The sequence below is a fragment of the Strix aluco genome, chromosome 2 (genome assembly GCF_031877795.1).
Source record: "Strix aluco isolate bStrAlu1 chromosome 2, bStrAlu1.hap1, whole genome shotgun sequence".
Classification (NCBI taxonomy): domain Eukaryota; kingdom Metazoa; phylum Chordata; class Aves; order Strigiformes; family Strigidae; genus Strix; species Strix aluco.
The window spans coordinates 42,247,588-42,272,739 of NC_133932.1; the positions used below are offsets into that span (position 1 = coordinate 42,247,588).

General features: G+C 35.2%; 1 protein-coding gene across 17 annotated transcripts in view; it reads left to right on the plus strand.

Moving 5' to 3' along the window:
• Window positions 1–25,152, plus strand: part of CASK (calcium/calmodulin dependent serine protein kinase) — a 225,864-nt gene that overhangs the window by 191,370 nt on the left and 9,342 nt on the right. For 6 of the 17 annotated variants that reach the window (XM_074814527.1, XM_074814529.1, XM_074814531.1 and 3 more), the window contains 9 exons: window positions 2,540–2,625; window positions 4,468–4,536; window positions 10,518–10,586; window positions 11,921–11,956; window positions 14,729–14,925; window positions 16,170–16,285; window positions 21,300–21,380; window positions 21,472–21,552; window positions 24,572–24,774. In XM_074814527.1, the coding sequence (XP_074670628.1) occupies window positions 2,540–2,625; window positions 4,468–4,536; window positions 10,518–10,586; window positions 11,921–11,956; window positions 14,729–14,925; window positions 16,170–16,285; window positions 21,300–21,380; window positions 21,472–21,552; window positions 24,572–24,774 (938 nt within the window). The remainder of the gene's footprint in view (window positions 1–2,539; window positions 2,626–4,467; window positions 4,537–10,517; window positions 10,587–11,920; window positions 11,957–14,728; window positions 14,926–16,169; window positions 16,286–21,299; window positions 21,381–21,471; window positions 21,553–24,571; window positions 24,775–25,152) is intronic. The other 11 variants (XM_074814535.1, XM_074814537.1, XM_074814540.1 and 8 more) reach the window with 7 other exon arrangements.

Genomic DNA, 25,152 nt, shown 5'->3' on the forward strand with positions numbered 1-25,152 from the left:
GTTTTTAAAACACTGATACCCCTAGTAAGGTTTATTCAATTTTAACAAAATGTGTGTGATGACTTGGCGAAAATATTACTATATGTTCACAGCCTTTCACTTTCCAAGCTACAGAATTTTCTTTTGGCTGCAAAATACATTTCCGAATAGGGACTTCAAGAATTTGGTCTCTCTTCCTAATAGGGTAGGATTTCTCATAGTTCTGTGCAGAGCAAGAGCACACACTTCCTGAAACTGTCTTCGTTCTGGCTTGCAAAGACAAAGAAGGAAATAATTTACTCCAGAAATACATCTATTCTTTGTTATTACAGATGTGTTATACATCAATAAGTCATGAATAGCTTAAGTTCTAAATAAACATTGCACTGTCAATAGAAAAGGAATGAAGAGCAACCAAAATTAGAAGGTTAAGCATAGGTATCATGGGAGCTACAAATGGTACAGAAGACTTGTTATTCAAAGATGTCAAGAATATTCTTTTCCAACAAGAATATTTATAAAGAGTAAAAATTTTCTACAAATAACAGAAGTCTCTTCCCTCAGATTGCAGATGTCTTCCTATGGTTTATCAGTGCATCCCCTCCCAAAAACAGGATAACAATCTACTGCTAAATGTCCATGCTTTATTCCCAGCTTTTATGTATACTCCTCTATTCCAGGCAGGAACAGAACAATATTCACTTCTGTCAGAGTAACAGAAATGGGAAGTGGTCCAGAAGAGGGGATTTTATTCAAGTGCACTATTGAAATTATTTGATACAGGGATATTACTGAGTCTGATTCTCATTCTAATATTTAATTCCATCAGATTTATGTTTTGAATAATGCCAGAGAATCTTTATAATATTCCAGGTCATATGCTCTTTCTGATTCAGTATTATTGCTTAATAACAATTTCACACTTCAAACACAATTTAATTTTGGCATGATATAGTCAACATAGAGCCTCATTTTTCTTTAGAATATTTTTTTAAGAATTGGGTATTGAATGCCTTCCTGAGAAAGTCTGCAAAAACTCAACTTTCAAGGAGTTTCACTAGAGTTTTGGTTATTAATATTCTAGATGTGAACTAGATCAATTTGAAATTCAGATGCAGGACTGTTGCATTCACATTCAGTAAACTATTAATTGTGATAATTTTTCCACTGAAGAGTGGAAGAAGAATTGTGATAAGTCCTTTTTTATAATTTCACTATCAGCAGAACAGCTCCTGTAGAATTGTTTGGATCATTTAATGTGGCTGAAGGACTTACTCTTCAGAGTACTGAAAGTTTTTGTAAATTTTGGGGTCTCTCCTGTAGCGCTGCCAAGTGAGCTTCTGTTTTGCAGAAGAGAGCCCAAAGGGAATCATAGCAACAGAGCTTTTCAGGATTCTTCTCCATGGTTCAGGCTGCGCTTGTGTTTAGCAGGCACATGGTTTGATTTTCATACATTTGTTCACCTGGAAGTTTTGCTTGCATGGTATTCTTTGGAAAAAAACCTGACTATTTTGGTTCAGGAAAAGAATTTTAAAGGTTTTTTGGATTCTAGTTGATTGACCTTTTTCAGCTAATTTTCCAATTTAGGAAATGTTTGACAGTTGCTAGTTTTCCAAGTAAGATTAATTATATTAGATACAGCAATTGTATTAGGTACAGTATTTAGAAAAGGATACTTGCACAAATTATTTAAATCATACAGCAGAAATGAACGTATGTGAGGTAAATGATCTTGTCATATTTCATTATATATTAAAAACATCTTCTGGATAATAATAAAACATGGAAGTTTTTTTAGAGAACTGCTAGAGAATTAGGTGTGCTTGAGCTACTCAAATCAGAAATTATCATCTAAGAAGAGCTTCCTAGGTTGCTCCTAATCCCGAAGATAGTTAATTCATTCACTGCCTCCTCTCTTTTGAGCTTTTGTGGTGTCTTAGAGCCATGTTGTAGCATGCCATTACCATCCCAGCTTCAGCAGGTCAGTGTGTGACTTGCCTAAGCTGAGTAGATATTTGTTTCATCATCTGTCATTGTAGGTAGTCACACCAATCATTACATTCAAGGTGAAGTCAAGTATACATATAGAAAATGCATACTGTAACTATGGCAAATCAAAACCAGAGAAATGAAAAAATACAGCAGTCTGACAGATAAAATTAAGACTACGTCCAAGAAACCGAACTGCATTAAGTAGTCATCTGATAAAATACTGCTTAAATATCTCTGTTGAATGCTTCCAGCTAGCTAGTCGCAGGTGACTTTCTTTTCAATGTTTGGGCTTTTGCAGTGTCCTTGTAAGGAACTGATGTTTCCCTCGTGTACTTTATAGGATGCCTGGGCATCTCATGCTGGTGTATTGGCTGCACTCTGAAAGACAGATTCGTAATCTTTGGTAGCTAATGCATAGCTACCAAAGTCCTTTTCTGAATCTAGCCAAAAAACTTATTTTGATGTTGTTTCATATTTATGCTTTTGTATGAATACTAGTGCTGTCTTACAATTATCTCATATTGTAAAAACAAGTTTGAGGTGATTGTATGTTTTGCTAACTCCACAGGTACGCTACATGTAGGGGATGAAATCCGAGAAATAAATGGAATCAGTGTGGCAAATCAAACTGTAGAACAACTACAAAAAATGCTTGTAAGTGCCTGAAACCTTTTTCATATTCTTTATAAAAGTGCCTGGTTTATTTTGACAAAACTTTTATGTAATTGCACTGTGACCTCCCCTTTTTTCTTCTATTCTTGATAGCCTGCATGTGCATGTAACACAAAGTCTTCCTGTGTTCAGCTGATAAAGCCTTCTATGGGCTCTTCCCTGTTTTTTAGTAGTGGCTTTTTGCACCTTATACCCAGGAATGGTAGAAGGCACCTCCACGTGTCATTTTATTTATTCCATTTAGTCCCACAGAAAAGATCATTGACACCCAGCCATTCATGACAGATGTATTTCTGACCAGCTCTTTAAAAAAAAATGAGTAAGGGAAGTTCCCCAAACTCTCCAGACAGTTGACTTTAGTGTATAACTCTTCTACATTTTACAAAGTTTTTTCTAATGTCTGAGTTTCCTTTGTTGAAATGCAGGAGTTTATTCTCTTGTCTCTAGTGAACATAACAGAAAAAATACTGCTTTCCTCCCATTACTCATCCCAAGTTAGTCTATAAAAATCATGCCCTTCTTTTAAATCAGTCTACACCAAGTATAGTCACTGAGTGTACTGTGAGAGAAAAGAAACTTTTCTTGACTGTTGATATAATTGCTACACAAATACAAAGACAATAAATCATAGAACCATTCATGTTGGAAGTAACCTCAGGAGTTCTCCAGTCCATTTTTCTGCACAAAGCAGGATCAACATTGTATGCAGCCCAGGTTGCTCGGGGCTTTGTTAAGCCTTGAAAATACCCAAGGACAGGGATTTGACAGGACAGGTGCCTCTTTGGGCAACCTGTTCCGATACTTAATTATCATCATAGGAAATCCTTATATGTAGCTGAAACATCCCTTCTTTCAATTTATAACTATTGTGACTCATAGTTATTGATGATACAACGAAAGTAAAAATTATTTTGAGCTCAGACAGTTTGGCTTTTTGCAGGGAAACTCCATCTTTGGGCCTTGCCAGTAGTGTCAGTTTGATATTCTATAACACTTGCAAATTTTTCTGCATTCAACCTTGGGATCTTGGATGCTATCACTAATCCTTTTGTTGTGTCCAGAACCATATAGAGAAGCTTAAGTGAGTCCAGGCAAATAGCAGGTTTTTTGCTCACAATAAACCAGTCAAAGAGAGAAAGGGGAAAAACTCCAAGAACACTTGAAGTGATCTGCTTACCTTTCTGCCCAGATCGACTCCTACAGTTGTCAGCCATGCAGTGGCACTTATATTTAAACTGTCATTTAGGAAAACATGACTGAGTAAATATGCTGCCACAATCTGCTGCTATTCTGCAGTTACTACTTATTATGAATATTCTTATACTACAGTAAATGCAAACTAGCAGACCCCATGTTCTGTTTTGATAAGAGTATTTCTTACATTGCTACCTTCAGTACAGTAACATGCAGCTTTCCAGAAACTGTGAATATGTTTTTGCTATTTAATAGGTATGATGAAAGGGAAGAAGATGTCACTTTAGTTAGCAAGTGGATCACAAGAATATAGCTCCAAAGAAAAGATTGACATGAAAGAAATATACACATCTCTGAATGTCTCACCTTAAAATACAGCTGTAAGTTCTAGGCATTTGAAAACTGGTCAGGCAAACAAGCTAATAATGTATGTTTATCTTTTAGATTGAAAGACAATTTAAATGTTTATAAGTGAAATAACAAATTAGCTATAGCATTTTTGCTTTTCTGAATACTTTAGGAGAACATGCTGCTGCTCGCAAGCTATGATGCTTTCCTTTCAAGCATTAGTGATTTGGAGATTTTATCTTTGGTGTCTTAGTCTTTTAAGAAGTGCTTTTCTTTTTGCAGAGGGAAATGCGTGGAAGTATTACCTTTAAGATTGTGCCAAGTTATCGCACGCAATCTTCATCCTGTGAGGTAATGAATTTAATGAACCATCCTATTTCTTCCTCAGTCCTGTAACTAACTGCCTGCTGATGGCTGAATGTTACTGCTTTCTGGGAAATTGTTTCTGCCTGTCCTGTTAGATCACGCACACCAATTTTACAACAAAGATAACGGAACATGAGTAGGTCCCACCTACCTACTCAGCCCTGCCTTCATATTCATCTCATCAGCACCTTAACTAACTCTTTACAGCCTATTAAAAAAAAAAAATAGGAAAGGGCATCCTCAACTGATGCATTTAGGAAGCCCCTTAAAAAAAAATTACAACTTAAACTAATTCTCCAGGAAGTCTATTATAAAGTTCCTAAGCTGAGGAACAATCCTCCTCTTTTTAGGCATTAAACATTATTTATTGCTTTGGGCTGTTAAGGGTTAATTGAAGAATCTGTTTCTGTATAACCCCGTTGAGGTAAATTTGTGATGGTTGTCTGTAACAGTTACATGTGGCTTAATATTATGTTTCCATGAAAAAATGGTATTTGTCATTACAGAAGAAAAACAGATTTGGAGTTAGTTGTTGTTGGACTAGGAACTTGGTGTTATGGTTTTTGCACAGTAACATTTAATTCCCTTCTGGTCACAAAGTTGTGTTCCAGATTGCAACTGAAGGGAATTAAATTCTAGAAAATGGCTACTTGAGAGAGATACTGTTCCAATTCGAGCATACAGATGGCATATGCACTGTGTAGATGATGCCAGTCTTTCTGTGCCACATGCTTAACTGCGCAAACAGTTCCCAAATTAGAATTCTGAGAGTGAAATCACAATCCCTGTTGAAGTCAAGCACCCTATCTTAGAGCTGTGATTTCACCCTAATTGTGTTTGTGTCTCAGCAGATGCTAGAACACACAGAAACTGCTATTGTGATTGTCAGAACAATCTGTTGGAAGAAAAAATTTACTGCTTTTTGGTTGCCTTCTATATTTCTAATAGAAGTCAACAAGAACTAAAAGGTTTTAGAGGTAGAAGGTTTGACAAATTTTCACCTGTGAGGCCGATTTTCTTAAAATCATAAATATGAAAACAGAATTTTTTCATGAAATGCAAAGGCTTTAAAAAAAAAACCTCAAATAGAAATTCTAGAGCATGCTGATGAATTCATGTGTTTGTCACTTCTGTGCTGTAAATAGCAGTGATAATAAAAGATATCTCACTTCACAGTATTAAAATACAGAAACTGGTGAAACTATAGACCTGCTGGGAAGATGATTATTTGGAAAAAATAACTCCTCATACACCTTTAAATTAATACCATTAGGTGTCATTTTAGTAGTAAACAGGTCATCTCTTTTCCTTAGCTTTGTGTCCTTAGGTTCTTCATGACTATTTCACAGAAGAGAGGAAGATGGACTCTTACCTTCCTTTGAAAAAAAGCAGCAAAACTAGAAATGTGTGATCAGAGACAGAGGAAAAAAAACAAGCATGTCAAATTATCACACTTTGTGGCATTTAGCATTCATTTAATCAGAGGTGGCTGAGTCTGTTCCGCCTGCTCGGCCACACTGAATTTGGCTAGATTTTCAGCTGTCACAAGTGTACACAAAAAGTCAACGTTTTTAAATCATCCTATTAAAGCATCACCAGTCCTTTGTTACAGAGGGAATTTTTTTCACAGAATTTTTCAGGATTGTGATTCAGATGATGAATCAAATATTTAACCATTGATAAAGGCTAAAAATAAATGTTGAATGACATTGTAAGACACAGAAAGTTTGCTTCTCATGCTCTCAAGATAAATTCAGAGATACTGGGTCTTCACTAGTTTAATCTTACTAGTTAAAGTATTTTTTGGCAATATTTCAGTATAAATTTATGTTTGGTTCCCCCTTCCCTTCAGTCATGGACTGGTGCTACCTTAGTATAGTTTTACCAGAAGAGGAATATAAAACAGAATCGATAACTGGGGGTTTTTTGAGGCTCCTACCATGATCACATCATTGGATTGCAAAACATCTTGTTAATCTTGAATAAGAAAAACTAAATATGAGTAGAATCAGAGGTGATCTGCCTTTTATATAGAATCTGTCTATATGGCTTTATATACAGGGAGGTGTAGGATGTTAATTTTTTTAAATAACGGAGATTTGCATTTTAAATAACTTAACTGAGACTTGCATTTCACTTGCTATATTTTTCTTCTTTTGTAAGCATTTAAGTGAAGGGTTGTAGTGGTGTTTTCTAAGTATTAAGCCACTTTTGCCTATTTAGGGAAGTCTTGTCCCTATAGTATGTAGTAGTAGTATAGTAAGTAGTAGTACTTCAGTGTCACTAGGCAATTTCCAAAATCTCAACTGAATGACTTCAAGTTCCTTAGGGATTTGAGGCTTTTCCTGCTGCCATTCCTTCCATTCAATTACCAGGCCTTCTATTTCATGGTGTAGACTTTGCTTAAAAACATAATACTTATGAATACTTGCATAAAATTTTGATCATACTGTGAGATGACCCGTTTAGTCATTGGTGTGGCAAATGGCCTGAGTTACTCAGACGTCTAGATAACACAGTGGCCAGGATGTTGTGTTTTCTGCTTCAGATACCCAGGAAATTACAGACTTACACAAATATGAACTTAAGTAATTATTGCAACGCATTCTTCTTACGGCTGATGACTGCGTGTGCTGTTTAAACGTTTCAGCTTTATCCAACTGAGTAAGCATTTTGCTCTAGTTACATTTGCATTCTTACTTTGTACTGACAAAACAGCCTGAGTAACTTTTTATAGTGTCAGATATGTGAGAATGGTGAGGGAGATGCTTTTTTTAAAAAACAAAAAAACTTTCCTTATAAACATCCTTTATGTTTCAGATTGTCTTTGTGAAAGCCTTGAGTTGTTTCATTGAGAAAAAAAAAGCCTTTATATATATGAGATTTTTAAAAATCTGGTGGTAATCACCATGGATTTTTTTCCCTTATTCTTGCAGTGTTTCCATTAGGGCTCAGACTGTAAGACTTTTTATAGACATTTTTGCATCTGTATTAAAAATATAAGACTTTTTTTGCATCTGTATTAAAAATACCACCAGAAGGGTTCCTTGAGCAGGACTGAAATTGAGATGTATTTTCAGGTTTTTGGAAAGTCTCTTTTTTTTGTGGATATGGCAACGGTATAATTAGTCTAGCTGTTCTTGTCAGTATCTAATTTGATCAGGCTATATCTAGTAGACATAATTGACTTCTGCTATAGGATTGCATCTCAAATGCATTGATTTATCATTCATAATCCACACCTAAGAACAAGGAATCAACAGGAAACTAGTTTTGTGATTGTTTCCTCGAAGGCTTCAGCTGTGGTGCTTCAACTGAAGAGCAAGTATCCAAAAGACTGCTGTTTTGTTATTTGGCTTGGGGCTAGACAAGGTTGGGAAGTCTAGATAGTCATGTTATACTGAAATATGATGATAACACTTCTACACTACTCAGAATTGCTGGATCCTCCAAGTGTTTTTCTGCTTTTATCCCAGAGAAAATAAAACTAGGAGAGGAGAACTAGGGCTTTTTCTGATTTACTGGAGAAACAAAGTCAGAACCAAAGGTGAAGTTTTCCAGTCCAGTTCTAAACAGTCCTGCCATTCTGCAAGGATCTCTCTACTCAGTGATTTGTCTCATTACACTGTGCAAAATACAATTTTTCTCTTAACTTTGGAGTCTGATATTTTTGGAAAGAAAGAACAGGTCCCTAGGAAATTAATAATCTAAATGCCTTTGAAATTGTGGCTGAACTCCCTAATTATTTAAAAATTGTATATATGTCTTTTGACTAGCTTGATAGATTAATTTCTTACAGTTAGTACTAAAATCATCAGTAGCACTGAAAATGTGTATTTTCCATAGTATGTTATGATGAACATCTGCTTTGAGTAATATGCTGTCTTCTGTTGAGAACTGTTGGAGGAATACAAATCAAAACATTCTCAAACCAAGAAAATTTCCTTCAAAGGGAGAAGCCTTCAAGGGAGTCTGGAAATAGTGGCATTCTCCAAGTTACTCTAAACTTGTTTTTCGCCAAATGACTTGGGTGCTTGCATCACTTTCCAAAACTTTCCCTTGCTAAACCATCACTTACTAGCAGATCATAACAAACTAGGTTTACAAAAAAAAAAAAGGATAAAATTAATTTTTCACCTCTTTTTGAAAGTGAGAAAATGGCAGAGACAGAATTGCAGAGCAAGCAGAACATTTCTTTATAAAAGAAGTCACTGCTTTTTTGGAAAAAAGTGTCTCCTAGCTGCTATTTGATAAAGGCGATGCTGATAATCCCATATATCAAAAACCAAAAAGGAATACCAGTTCCTTCAGGCTTTTCTTTTTTCTTTCTTCTTTTTTGAGTAACGAATAGCTTATTTGGTCTCATTTGAACATTTTAAACTTGTTATGCTGGAGTGATTTTGTAAACAGAATTAGAGCTGACTTCCCCCAGTCCGTTGCATGTTGCCAATAGTTGTGGGAGCCAAATGAGCATTTTGTTCTTATGCATGTAGCAGAAGTATACAGACTTGCACACTTTGATTCCCAATGATTTTACAGCCATAATATTGTCAAATGTGTCCTCAACAGTGTTAAAATCAAAGCAAGCATCTAGATAGCTACATATGGAACTTTCTGTGAAATCATATCTAATGAGTCCACAAAATGCAGAATTTCTACATGAGTTTGTTGCACACCAAGTGTACAGGCAGCAAGAGGGATAAAGTATTGCCTGTCACTTCAACTTTTCTTGGTGCTTTAAAGTAGCTATGAGTGCTATCACATAATTAGTATAAGTTCAGGAATATTAGTAGAGGACTTTGATTAATGTTGCATGAACAATTTAGCTCCAATTTTGGTTTTAAATTTGTTCACAGAGGGCACTTGTATTGATAAAATGTGACAGAGATAATTTTGTTTTCTTTGAAAACTGTTTTAGCTCTTTTTTTCTCCAATCCTTGACAATATGCAAAATTAGAATCATAGAATACCAGCTTGGAAGGGACCTCAAGGATCATCTGTCCAACCTGTCTTGGCAAAATCCAACCTTTCTTGGCAAAATTACAGGACATTCCTAAACTGACCTTTGACGTGGAATATTGTGTTCCAAAATTCCTTTGGGAGTAAAGGGGATTTTTTTTTTTTCACAGTGTATGAGTGAATTATTTCCTGAAGAGGTGTCTCAATTATCTGATCTTACGGAATTAAGTACTATGCAATCAAAATGACATGTGGAAAAGATTGCTCTACAAGTGACTTCCTTGCCTTTGCAAAATCCAGTCAGAAATTCCTGTTATCCTTTCTGTAGAATTTCCCAGTATGCACTCTGCATCTGCTGTCTCCTCACTGAAGTGTAGGACCACACTGGTAGTCTGAGTCAAGAGAGGTGGCTTTTTTAAAGTGATATATTTTGGTACGGTTTAATAATTTTAAGCCCATAAGAATGTTGGAGGAAAAAAGCCTCAGTGTGCTGTAAAATGAATGAGGAAAGGGAAGAGAGTATCCGGCTTCCTTCTCAGGTGTTAGCTTCAGTGTCTTTGAGGCACTGCAGAGAGATGCATCTCACAGAGTAGAAACTGATCAAAAATGATCTCCACCACATAGCTGAAAAAAGATTTAGAAGCATATTTAAAATGGAATATGTACCTCATTTCAGGTAATTACCTAAGACACCAGTATGACTAATGGCCTTTAGCATTGTCAGCCACATGAGATCTAAGAGGTCCCAGATACTGAGACATTAAAAAGCTGTTTGATTGCTAAGGCAATATAAAAATAGTTATTACCTAGGATACATCAAAATGTCAAACCTGAATCTCAAACTATGGAAAAACTTTCCAGATTTATGGAGTTTTTACTGTGGAAACTTTCACAGATGAAGCAGCTAAGCAAATGGTTGTAAGGCTGTGGATGTAACTGTTCTTTTAAATATATCTGTGTTCCTGTGATAGTGTTGTGTTGTTAATGAACCTTGTGTCTTATTTCAGAGAGATTCCCCCTCTACATCCAGACAGTCCCCAGCTAATGGTCATAGCAGCACTAACAATTCTGTTTCGGTAAGATTTCCAGTTCCACACAGAGAAAGTGTGAAAGTTTTGTTGGTGCTCATCTGCCATTACTGTTATACTTATTGTGTGGTCAGTGGAAAATTCTGTCCTGCTGATAGAACCAAGGTTATTACATATGTAACTCCCCGTTTTCTTTTTTTAAGGGTTTTTTCCAACATATTCTCATCAAAAGCCATATAGTGAATTAAATGTTAGTAACTGTAATGTGACACTTCAGTCATCCTTAAATCATTGTTAGCAGTTTCCTCAAAACTAAGCAAAGGTTTAAAGTGAAAGTTTTGTTTCCATCCTGAACTTTGGAAGCAGTGTTTGAAGAAGAAATAACTGTGCAGTTGGTATTTCAAGACATTTTAGGCTCTTTTAAGTTTTGTGTTTTGAGAGACCTCTGGAACATGTACTGGTTTCCGCTATCTGAGTTAATGAATTGGTGTGCCCTCTGCTGTTGTGGTACGTGCACATACTTTGTGAAATATGAGCCTTGCCTGGATATGAAAAGCAAAAGGAAGTGGCTTTAAACTGCACTACAAACCAAGCTATTATCATCACATCTTTAACACAAAGTACTTCTGTTTCATATATATTCAGGTAGAAAGGTGCTGTTGATCTCCTGTTTTTTCTAAAGCATTTTAATGTTAAAATTTGTGTTGTTTATCATTTGTCATCGTTTGGACCAATGTAGTAACTGTACATGCAAGTTTCTTCAGTAAGAGTGCTGTCAATATCATGAGTTCATGCGGCTAGCTAAAAAGAAAACAAACCTGAGTAACTACTCCTTTAACTATTGAAAAAATTACAACTCAGAAATTATTTGCCACAAGGTAAAGTGCTTATTAATTAATACAATGAAAAATAATTTAAGACATTTTTGTGAATTAAATTGAATTTGTAACATGATTAGTAGTTATAATCTTATTCCTCGGCACAATTAATCACATTATACATTTTTAATAATCTTTTTAATATTTATAATAGCCATCCTTCTCTTTTAAAAACAAGACTAAGTATTAAGTGGAAAAGGCATTCACATAAAGAGCCTCTTTCACTTGACAGTGCTTTTGTGTTGAAGATGATGAATTAATTATTAAAAAGCACATTCTCTATCTGCTTAAACTTTTTACCTGCTTTCTTCAGCTTGCTGCTAAACAGCCTGGGTTTGATTTTTTCTTTAAGAAAAAAATATTTCTAAACATGGGTCAACGCTTTATACTTTTGTCTGACTTACCATTTTACTGTAATGTAGTATGAATCACTAACAAATGGTGTTGTATACCCTTAAAAAGTAAAATGAAAATTTCTTCTCCTGGGTTGACTTTATTCTGCAGGACTTGCCATCGACAACACAACCAAAAGGACGACAGGTGAATAGATATCCTCCATGGGAATTTTTGTAAACTTAGCTGCTAGTGAACATCCCTGCTTATCTTTTTCCCCCTCATATTCTGTATGTGCTGGACTAAAACATTTAAGCTTGGAAAATTTGTTCCATTTTTTTCATTTTCTTTTTAACTCATTTGTTTGTGGCTAATTCAAAATAGCATTTTTTTCATGTGTCTATATGTGTGAGAGTTGCAAGGTCATTGTAAATTTAACTGGAGGTGTTGGTTTAGTTCAGAATGCATTAATACATTTACTCTTATGCAGTGACCTGTGCAGATTTTCATATTGGAGGAAAGCTCAAATTTATATTTCAGTTGAAATGGAAACTAGTAGGGCAAGAGTCTAATACTTTACTCTAAAACACTGTACTGACAAAGATTCTAAAGCTTGAGTTGGTCTATAACTAATACTTAACATTAACAAAGCTCTTCAAAGAAAAACATTAAGGACAGTTTCTATTAATGCTTAATAAGTCTGAAGATAGCCTTTTAAATTTTTAGTCCTAAGGCCCAGAATCAGTGACCTCCCTTACCTGTGTTACCTTGACCTGATGGTAGTACATATCATCAGGGACCAAAGAAAGATCTTCCCTCTCCAGTGAATTCCAAGAAAGGCCTTAAGGGCTCTGCAGAGGATTCTCTATGATTTTGCAGTTTTAAGACTTAGGTTTTTTTGCTGCAGACTCCAAATCAACACATACCATCAAGTGATTTGTGATTTACCTTCAGTATCTGCTCCATTTATATACAGCCCTTCCAGAATCTGCCTCTGAATCTTTAACTGTGGACTCAACCTCTTTCTCTACCAAGGGTTTTAATAGTAACTCTTGCAATTCCATTCAAGAGTCAATTAACTCCATGATCTGTTGTCTTTTATACTACTGTCTGGTTAAGTTGGATGGAATATCTGTTGCAAGAATGTATTGCTCTCACTTAGTTTCCCATTTTTAAAGCTTACAGCTTTATAGTTCTTTCAACTTGCTGTTGTCTTCTGAAGTTTCCAGCTGCCTGAATGTAATTCTGGAAAGGCTCCATGAAAGACCTTCCAAGCTGTTGTGTTAGGTTTTTGTTTGCCTCTCATATTGTGTTTTTCCCAGGAAAAGAGACTTTGTTCAAGGCAATATCAGAATAATGGTGCTCCTTGTATTCACACCATTTATAGTCACCTGTTTTTTTCAAGTCTTTTCACACTTAGCCAGCATATTTTTCTGGTAGCTTGTCATCCTTGAAGACAGTAAGGGCTTGGATAACAGATACATTGCTATCTGTAAGGAAGACGGTAGTATTCCATGCACTGCCAATATATGGTGGATAATGGCTCAAACTGGAGCAGGGGCTTGAAAAGCAAGGATGTTTCTAGATGGTAAAAATACTGCTTACGTTTCTAGACCTCTAGGTGAGGTTGAGGACAAATAAGGGATTGGTTCAATACTGATTACTTCATAGAAAGCCAATTACTAAATGAACCTAGTTGGTTTCAAAATATCCTATTTTTCAGGTGATTAAAAGAAATTGGATTGCTTGTCTAAACTCACACGCTCAATGCACAGCAGAGCAAGGGTCAGATTTAGTAGATTAAAAGTTGAGTTCTATATTGATACTATCATCTCATGCTCTCACTGTAAACAGATAAAAATGCATCAGGTACAAGATAGTAGTGATCAGCCATTTTAAGTTCTTTTATTCATATGTTGGGTTGCAGATTGGAACTTTTTTAAGTGCCATGAATAGTGCTAACACTGCATAGTTACAGCTATTTTTGGAGCAGAATTTGAGCAAAGTTGAAAATTGTTTGTTACTGTTTAAATGAAGGATATTACTTTGCAATGTAATTTTTTTTAAAAAGCTAGTTAACGTTTAGTAAGAAAAGCAGCAGTAGGATGTACATGGCTGAGATGGTATAGGGTGATGTTTGAAGTTCATAAACTGTTAAATTGCCCATCTTGGACATGACATTTAATTCCGATTTTAAGATCCTTGGATGCATCAGGGCTGTAATTAGCAACCCAAACTGGAGATCACTTTTATTTTCTAGGGTTGAGACCTCACTAACACGCAAAGCAGGGATTGGTATATTACTTTAAATTGTGAAGTCAGAATATGAATTCTTTCTGTTAATGTACCTTAGAGAATAGCTTTCTCAAATCTTTAATTTTCATTTATATGGGAGTAGGCTTTTACTGAAAAACCCATGCAGAGAATTCCCAGATTCCTCCCAAGTAACTGTATGTGATAGGTGCAACACAGGACTTCCTATTTAATCTTTTAAAAAGGTACTAAAATTTTAGTCTTAAATACTAAAGATCAGTAATGTAGCCTAAGTCCTTTATACTGTCCAGTAAAATTTCCTGTCATACAAATTTTTAAAACATATCATGGGACTTCAGTTAGAAAGTACAGTACCATTCAAGTTGTAAGCTGCTGGCTTGTAGTCTGTAATGATTCATGGTAGTTAATATTGATTTGAGGGACTATCAGTTTATTACATGTGTTCATTTTTATGTTCAAGTTTTACAGTATATATAGATGACATGAGCTTTCAAAATATTAGCATCATACGTCTCCATTGTTTGCTGGTGGGGTGGGGTTCTGTTTCATTTTCAGCTATCACTTGTGCTTTTGCCATTCTATTTCTTCCTTTGCTTGTGGCAAACAGTATGTGTAGCTACATGCACATATCAAATTTTTATCTGTTACTCTTAATACTGTACCAGTAATAATATCGCAGTGTCTTTTATAAACTCTTTTTTATAGATATATGTAAGAGCACAATTTGAATATGATCCAGCAAAGGATGACCTCATTCCTTGCAAAGAAGCTGGCATCAGATTCCGAGTTGGTGATATTATCCAAATCATTAGCAAAGATGATCACAACTGGTGGCAGGGTAAACTCGAGAACTCTAAAAATGGCACTGCGGGTCTTATTCCTTCTCCTGAACTTCAAGAATGGTATGATTTAATTTTTCTATAAAAATGAATTTAGCTTTGCTTTTATTTCCATCTTTCACACTTTTCATTGTTGTATAACTAGTTTTTGTATCATTTTTTTCTTTTTTTAAAAAAAAGTCTATATATTGCCTCAGTCTGACATTGATTTTTATTTTCTCATATATGCATGGCAGTAAGGGTTGCATTCAATATCATATGTGTGGTTACATTAGAAAAATAAACACCTGTGTTAGTAAACATTGTGCTTTCTGATACACTATAGGAAACTAGGATTGAAGGCTACATACAAATTGTTTATGTAAGGGGGTCAAATTAATTTCTAGGTTCTAAAAAATGTTTCTAAACTATGACATGCAAGTGCTGCAGGAATAAGGTGTTAGCAAGACATCAAGCACAAAGGTCATTGAGGAAGTTTTGGGGTTTTCTTTTCATTCTTCATGTGAAAGCCAAAAAGTAGAAAGAAATCACAGTGCAAAGATTCCTGAATGACAGATTCAATGAACAGCAGTGGCACTGAGTACCACAAAAGCAATGCAGAACATCATGCAGAAGCTGTTCAGTAAATATTTTAAATGTATCAGCACAAACTCTGGCAAGCAAGTCCTGGGCCGTGAAGTTATGGCCATAACTCAAGAAAGTTTATCCATATGGATAATCTAGTCTAAAATATTCCATACAAGGTTCACTACATAAAAGAATTAGAGTGCTGTAAAGCGTTTAACAGCACCTGTGCCACCTGGACTAGCTAAGGAAGATTTTGCTAGAAGAGAAACAGAGGTAGACAAGACATTTTATTCCATCTCAAGAGCTCCCTTGCAAGCCCTGACATGAGGGAGACACTCGTATACATTGCAACAGGAACACTTGCAATACTTATCCTAATATCAACATCAAAACAGTTCTACAACACGCTCTGAAGTAATTTAGACCATAATGGCCTTTACAGACCTCATGCTGTTCCAGTCTAATCTGCTGCAAAGTGGTCTACTGCTATTTTAGTAGCTACCCTTCCTCCCATGCTCACTTGATCTGAGGTTTAATGATCTACCACTAAGAAGATACTCTTTATATCAAAATACCTCTGTATCTAAGGGCTTTTAAGTCATCAAAAAAAAAAAAGGTTTTGAAAAGTTTTACTCTACTCTTGTACTATTAAAAAGTCTTATTTTTCTAATTCATTCTGTGTGGCTTTTTAAAAATACTTCGATTACAACAAAAAAAATTTTTTCTCCTCTATATGCCAGGCGAGTTGCTTGTATTGCCATGGAGAAGACCAAACAGGAGCAACAGGCCAGCTGTACTTGGTTTGGAAAGAAAAAAAAGCAGTACAAAGACAAATATTTGGCAAAGCACAATGCAGGTATGGAAAAAAAAAAGCAAGTATCTTTAACAGGTTTTTACAGTCTTAACCTTGCCATTAATTGTTCAGCTGGCACTGTTATATAAACCTAATGAGTTACTTATGAAAATAGAAGTACAATTCTAATTATTCTAACATTACTCTGCTTGTTCTTTGCTATTTAAACATACAGCTTAATCAGTGAGAGGAAAGCTGCAGCAAAACAAATGCATCATAATACATCCTAATATAGGCTTACATTGTTTCAGTTTTTATATTTAAAGGAGCACTGGAAACCAACAGGATGTGAATTTTGCAATCTATATAACTGTACTGTGCTCTACAGAAGACTTTTCAGTAGCATCCTTGTTAATCTGTGTTTATGTATGTGAAAACATCGTGAAAGGGCATTTTTCTTGAAGCGTTACAGCTGAAAGTGGAATAAGAGCCGTTGCATAGTCAGTGTGTTGTAATTACAGTTACTAAATAGAACAAACTGGAAGTTTATCCTCCTTGCAGTGATTTCTGCCTGAATTCTAAGTTCTAGTTTTCTATTTAGACTGCTGAAAAATTGAATTGTTTTAGAAAATTTTGAAAGGAGAATTGTGGAGTAAGAGATCCTTGCTGAGCAAAATTCATTAGTTTTAGTAGTAAAGAAGGAAGACCCCTTCGTTCATGAGTGGAATTTGGTTCTTTTCTTCTTTTAACATGAAAGACTCAATGTGTGGAAACTGTTTCTATCGCTTTTGCATTGATATCACATACTGTGATGATAAGTATGTTGTTGTGGTCTCTTGGGAGACTCGCAGAGATTTGTATTAGAATTAGAAGATATACCTGTCCAAACAGTGTAATGGAAGTATTTTATATATTGCATTAATTCCTGAGGTTTTTTCAGTTGCGTTCTTGAATGCACCAATTAAACAACATAAATCTGTATTTTCACGTTTCTCCTTACCTGTACAATCTGTGTGCAGTATAGAGCTCGTCATATCAGTACTACCGAATTTATGTTTACTTAAAAGTAATTTGAAAATAAAATCTAAGAAATGTCAAAGAACGGTAATTGTCATTTATACTCCTTAGTTCACTGTCACATTCAAGATGTTCACAGTTAAATGTAACTCATTACCCTGAAAACTCTTACAAGTAGAGACTGAAAGCTAACTTGTTTCCTTCCTTTTGCTGGTTTAACATTCTGGTTGTTTTAATGTTTCCACTTCATTACAGTAGCACTAAACCATGTTTTACTAATTATGACCTTAACAAAAACTGTTGAGAATAAACTGAATTTTATGACCTAAAGTCTTTGACAATACTGGTTTCAAAGTATTATCAGTTGCTCCTAGTATACATTCCCACAGCATTGCTACTCCCTTCAGTTGTGGCACTATAACTTTGCTGTTAACTGGCTTAACTGAAGAACAACCCAACAAAAAACACTGGTTCTTTTTCTTTAGGGCAGATATATTTCTTAATACAGTTCACAGTGCAACTATATAGTTAATAATGTTAGTGTGTCTAAGCACAGCATGCTCCAAAGGAGTAAGCAAAGGAAAGAGAAATGGCCAAGGAAGGAGAAGGAGCAAGCAATACTTTAGCAGCAAAACTAGCTCAAAGACTTTGTATCAATTAAATCCCTGAAAGGAAGGTAATCTGGACTTTTCCTATCTTGGTGTAAGAGGGACATTTTGGAGAAGGTTGACAGCACTTTATAGTTTTTCTGCCTTAGTGCTTGCCACCATCAGTGCTGTTAGTCACTTTACATCAGACCACAGTGTTTGCCAAAAATTAGAAACATGAACATTAAAAATCATCAGAACAACCTTAAAAGAAACTGATCTTTCAGAATACCATCTGACACTTCCACTTCCCTCTAAGAAGTTAAAAAGCTAATGAAAGCGCAGATTGGAGTCAGGATTTCTCTTAGAAATGTTTATTGATCTTAGTGTCCTTGAGGTATTAAAGGTGATGCCAGTAATATTCCAGGGAATGATGCCAAATGTAAGATATAAAGAGGTTCACTGAAATGCTACGGTGCTCACCTAAGTTTAACTAAGGTGGTACTGAATTTACCTCCTCTGAACTCTCTCACATCTGGTATTATTAGTCAGATATACGGCAACACTGGCTCTTGAAAGCTTTCAGTGCATCCGTTTCAGAATAAATATCAGATCTCTTCTGTTGGATCCAAAATAAGTATAATTAATTGAAACTGAGAAGTCTAATCCAGATGTCAAAATGTTGCTCTTACAAGAAAGTAGAATTTATTTCTCTTATATCTTAGTATAAAATTCAATAAATCATTTAGCAGTAGGTAATATATTTGGACTTCCCTGTTATTTTTGTCTTAGGGATAACACTGAACAGGGGTGCTGAGAAATGACCTGATAAAATACTGCATAGTCAACTAAGATTAGTGTGGCTAGCTAATGATTTGAGAGCTAAGATTTTGGTGTGATATATTGGAATGTTGCTGGAACTAGAAATGAAATTATTCTGCAAATCACACAGTTTATGAAGTAAAGAAGAGAATATTTCAGTTATTTTTTATAATTAAAAGCAAATACATTCTCCTTAACAAGAAAAATATCATCCTGTTTTTCTTTCCTCTGTACTTTATATTATTGTGTCCTTCAAGAGGCAATTTCACGGTCATACTTATTATTGTTGTAAAGTCAGTTTCTAAACCAAAGCCCACAGAAAAAATTAAATATTTTTCATTATTAGGTTCACTGACGTTTTTATAAAGGCTCTAGATATACTGCTGTGATATCTAGATATATTTTTTTTATTTATTTTACTGAAATGTTATTGCAGGACTTCATAAAAGAACACTCTTTAGAACATACTAGAATTATGCTTCATATTATGCATAATGTAGAAGATTGCCAAGCTTTTATAAAATATGTTTTTCATTTCTTAATGTGATTTATTTGCCTTGTGTTTAGACTATTGCATGGTAAAGTTTATTTTGTGCATATACTTTTTATTTTACTAATATATTACAAGCCATATCTCAATGACCCCTGTACATTTTTCATGCTGTCTTACTCCCAATGGCCTCTGTGCATGTAAGTAACCTGTCAAGTGACAATGCCTCTTTATTTGCTTCTTACTGTTTCCTTTCAAGAAGTCCTTTTCTTTATTAGCTAGTAACACAGAAGCATTAAAGTTGTCTTTAAATGTGCCCTGTATTCCTCATATCTTGTGTATATTAAAAAATTAATCATTTTTCTTTTGCACTTGAAAACCCTACAATCATTAGTTAAATCCATGTAGATTGAAACACATCTTCTTCATGCTGCTAGTTTGTGATGAAGGCATTAATATGTATCATTTCTGTTGTTTATTCCTGTTGTTTGTATCTAACATAATGTGATTTTGTTCAAAAAGAAAATTAAGGATTGATTTTTTTCTTACTATTTTTAAATGGGAAAAGATACTTGCAGGCCTAGATGGTTAGAATGGTAAAACTGTTTAACGTGTTACAAATCTTTAACCCTTTCTAACATGAAATTAATTATTAATTAGTTTAAATAGCATGAAGTTGCAAAAAGGACAGTAGTAAAAATTCCATGTTTGTGGAATGGAAGAAAAATATTACTAAATTCTTGCTCCTAATATTTGGGGAAAGGTTGAAAGAGATCTTTAGGATGAAATTCAAAATGCTTCAAATGGACTAGGAAGTTTTCATATCTGTATCTTTCCAAGGTCTTTAAGAGTTGAGTATATCAATTGACTAATTTGTAGTTTGAGTAAATTGAAGTAGTTGTACTTCTTCTCTAGGATGAAAAGACTGCTGTTGAATTGAAAAATCTGCCCTATGAAAAGAAATACACTAAGTTAAATCTTTGCTGCTTTAACTGGGACTTTAGTACAAAGAGCATGTGCTTTCTGGTAGGCTCCACAGTCTTAATGCTGATATTGGTGGCTGGGGACTTCTGGAGCAAGCAAACTAAAGCTCCCCCCACTGCCTACTTTCCCAAGGGGTTTTGGATAGGGGGTGAGGGATATATCTGTACTCATCCTAAAAGATGGACGAGATAACATAGTTGAGGTGAATACACCAGTTTAGGAGTTGGAAATACTCAAAGATCCCATACTTTAGATGCAGTCTCTCCTCCCTTATTTTTATAGTGTGAATAAATACAGAACTGAAAACTCTTGTTCATTAGTCTGCTCACAATTGCTGATTGCTGTAATTTTTATAAATATAATTAACTGCCTCCTGGATTCTTTTTCCATTAGAATTCTGCAAGAATTACCAGAGATGATGTGTTATTGGGCACAGGAGGACTAAGCTGTTTTTAATGAACAAAACTTGATTTGTCAATCATTATATACCTTGGCAATTGACAATAGATTAATAGGCATGATGGAATTCATCCAATTTCAACTGCAGTTGAATACTTTTACAATTTTTCCCTGAATATGGTGGAAGTTCTTTTACGTAATGCCATCACTTTTCATTAGAATTCTTCATTCTGTCACAAGTTTTAAAAGCATGTCAATTTAACTAGCACATGTGTTTAAGGAGAACTCTAATTACAGTTAATATGGTGGTAGTTTTGAAGAATAAATACCACAAAGTATTAACACTCTTCTCTATACATTTCTCATAGATCTTAAAACATGATTATGAAAGTATTCCTATCTTTAGTGTAAATAGATGTTCTCATATTGTATTCATGTTGGTCACTGTCTACGGATTTTTCTTTAGTATTGCTATTTCTTAGGAATGCAAATGTGAATGGCATGCCATTTTAGCTAATTTTTGTGGTCTGCTGAATACTGCATGAAAGGACATGCAAACTTTCCTGAGCATTTCAGTAGCTTTGTTATTGCTTTTTAAAAGTTTTTTAAATGAACACTTCTGTTAAAATTGCATAATGAAATTGTTTTGTTTTCCATAACATATTACTTTGTATTGTAAATCTAAAACTTGCTAAAATTATAATTTGTAGCACAATTAATTATCACCCTGCGTATGTCTTTTTTTCTTATTCCTGTGGGGGTTTCTTTTGTGTTTTAGTGTTTGATCAATTAGATCTCGTCACATATGAAGAAGTGGTAAAACTGCCAGCATTCAAAAGGAAAACACTGGTCTTACTAGGTAATTTTGAGTTATTATTCTGAACATAACAGCATAGTTTTGAGCTCTTTCTGGTGGAAAATTTATAATTCATTTTCGTGTTGTGGATTAGGTGCACACGGTGTTGGAAGAAGACACATAAAAAACACACTCATCACAAAACACCCGGACAGATTTGCTTACCCCATTCCTCGTAAGTAGCAATGTACAATGTACTTCAAAACTGTTTGTATCATCCTTGACAACACACCCATTGTACTATTACATGTGTTCAGTTCTGCTGAGACAAATCCTGTCTTAAAGGTGGGAACTGTGATAGGACTAGGTATATTTCTTCCTTTGTTTTTTCAGAGGGTAGGGGTAGTAAGCAGCACCACTTTTACATTGAATGTTTCTTAGTATTCACAAAACTTCTTATTAGAATGAAGACTAAAACATTTTTTGTTTTTCTGTGCCAATTTTACATTTACAGTTTAGGTAAGATTGGAACAGCCTTGACGTTTAAAACTGTGCATAATTCCCATGAGAAGAAGTATAAACTGGATTTAGAGGAAACCTTTAATGTGTACCTATCTGAATGTTTTAAATTACTTTTCACAGCCTAGCCTTGAGGACTGGTATTATACTAAAATAACTTCAAGTTTTCAGAGATGACAATAAGAAAAAGAAAATGCAATTAACTTCACTACTTAAAAGCGGGTTGTTATGAAGAGCACAGGAGTGTTTTCTCTTCCAAACAATCTCTATCAATACCAAGGCAGGAATTGCATACATGATCTCTTGGAGGTGCAGCCTTTTTCCACAAGCTAGGCATTCTGAAACAAGAGGATCCAGCAGCTAACTCTGTCCAATCTATTTCAGGCTGACTTCAGAAACACCATACATGGCTCAGAAGTGACATTGATGACCATTATGCATTAATTTAATCTTCTTTATACCTTGTTAGTGCTTTACTTTAAAAATTAACTTAGGTGCTTTTCTACCTGTAAGGATTTTATTGTTGCGGGAAAGTAATATTTTTAAGAACTTATCTATAAACCTATTTGGAAGGGGAAAAGGATTAGTTGGCTGCTGATTTAAGTTCCTCAGGCTTGCTCACTAAGGACTTAGACAAAGACCAGTACCAGCAGAAGGAAAACAAAGACCTAGCCCTCTTGAAAGCATGAGCCATTAGATCACCCCAGCAGCGATGTGAAACTGCACTGTTTGTCACACTGCTGTTTATATCTAGACACTAAAATCCTGGATTAGACATGTTCAAAGTGCAGTGCCAGGAGTATGTGATGCACATTGTACCTATGTTATTCAATACAGACAAGGTTATATGGGGGGAAGGGAGTAATAACCCCACAAAGATGTTCTCCATTACAGAGAACTAAAAGAGTAATAAATGTTTTACAGTATGCTTTTCACCCTGTCTCTCTCAAGTACTAACTGTATTGCTGTGGGGAGGTAGAAGCTGAACTAGTTATTTTACCTTCAAATACCTGTTAAAATGGACTCGCCTATACCATGACAACCATGCCTTAGATTGCCTGCATTAGGTTCCTGCTCTGTGGAAGAACTGAAATTGCTTCACTGGTTATATAAGACGACTGAAAAGACTAAACTGCAAATCAGGATGAAATTCAGGTCTTTAAGCATCAGTATGCTGTTTAGATGCCTGTTTTAGATGTTGCCTGACCTCCAGCCCCACTCCAGAAGAGCAATGGTCTCCTTTAATTCCTGTGTTATATCTAGTAGTCCTATATGGATGTTTCAGATTTAAGGCATTTAGGGCATTTAAAATAGAACTTTGTGCTGGTGTTGAGAGACCCAAATTACTTCCTTATGTTAGTGATATAAATATATCATATAAAGTGTATCACATACACTTTAAGTATTATGGGAACCTGATCTGTCTTTCAGACTCTAGGTAATTGAATTTATTCTCTCCAACTCGTAGCAATGGATTTTACTGCATTTTCTGCATTCTTTTACAAAACCATGGTAGGAGTAGGTAGCTTTTGAGATAGGCCTTTAAGTTGGGTGTGGAGTTTTGGGGAATGCTTTATGAAGAAATTATCTATCTACTGAAAACCTGATCATAAAGGTCATGTCACACACAATGGGAGTTAATTTTAACGATCAGTAGGCCATACATCTCTTACCGACCAGGTCTGAAGAAGCAATGTATTCTAAAAGTATGTTATTGCTAAGTACCTTTGATCTCGTTGACCACAAGTAATCAGGCCCTCACCTGCTTTTTAGACTTACACTTTTGCACTCAGAAGAAGAAAACCTCATAAGAATTTAAGTAAAAAAGGGAAAATACAAAACTGTTTTTACAAAAGAAGAGGATTTGGAAGAAATATGAGTATGTAAGTTCAGTAGACCTAGAGCAGCAGTGAGTAGTATAGTGAGATTATGTGGTTGATACAATCCATTGTTTTTAATTCCTTAAAATAATAGCTATGATCTATAATATTTCTATAGAACTTTTCATCTTTGAACTATGCTATAAGTAATCTTCAGAACATTGCTAATTAATCCTCAGAACAGTAATAGGTATAATTAAGAATGGAAGATGAGTTCAATTTTTTTATACCTTATTTGAAATTATGATAGGGTTGTTGGAAGCTGTGGGATTAGATTAGGAAGAGGTGTGGTGTTTCAGATATGTCACCAGCATAAATATGATAGTGGAAAATATATCAGTTTGTGAGGCAATATTAAAAGAAAGAGAAACAAGTGGATATCAGCGTGCCTGTGAGGAAGAGAGGAGCAGATGGCCTACAGAATCACAGAATGGTTGAAATCCCTACTTCTGGAGATCATCTGGTCCAACTCCATACTCAAGCAGGGCTACCTAGAGCCAGTTGCTCAGGACCACGTCCAGGTGGCTTTTGAATATCTCCAAGGATGGAGACTCCACCACCTCTCTGGGCAGCCTGTGCCAGTGCTCAGTCACCCTCACAGTGAAAAAGTGTTTTCTTACGTTCAGACAGAAGCTTCCATGTTTTAGTGTGTGCCCATTACCTTTTGTCCTGTCATTGAGCACCACTGAAAACGGCGCCGTCTTCTTTACACACCTTCACTTTAGATACTTGTACTCGTTGATGAGATGCCCCCGAGCCTTGTCTTCTCCAGGCTGAACAGTCCCAGCTCTCTCAGCCTTTCCTCATATTAATATTGCTTTTGTACTAGAAATATTTTGTATTTTCTATTTTCAGACACAACCCGACCTCCAAAGAAAGATGAAGAAAATGGGAAAAATTACTACTTTGTATCACATGACCAAATGATGCAGGATATTTCAAACAATGAATATTTGGAATATGGCAGCCATGAGGATGCAATGTATGGGACAAAACTGGAAACAATACGAAAGATCCATGAGCAGGGACTAATTGCAATACTTGATGTAGAACCTCAGGTAATTAATTAGAAGTATATGAAAATCATCACAAATCCTTCAACCTTATTTTAGTGAGATATATTTATTTGTATTGATTGCACACTAGATAAGTAATGTATACAGTAATGTGGAACAGAAGTCCCTGGAACACCAAGGTGTATCAGTCCGTAAAGTAGAATTCTGGTAGTCATCTGGTTCGAAGAACATACAGCAGAAACAAATCCATAGTTTAGCTTGCTATGCAACCACTGTAGCTTGAAAATCCACTTACTGTGTAACTTTTTACTATATTAGCCTCATGTCCAGTGAAACGTATCAAAACAAGTAATTGTCATTGCCTGCCAGGAGTAATGTTTTGATATTTTTAAAAATTTCTCTTTGATGCTGTGTTAGAGG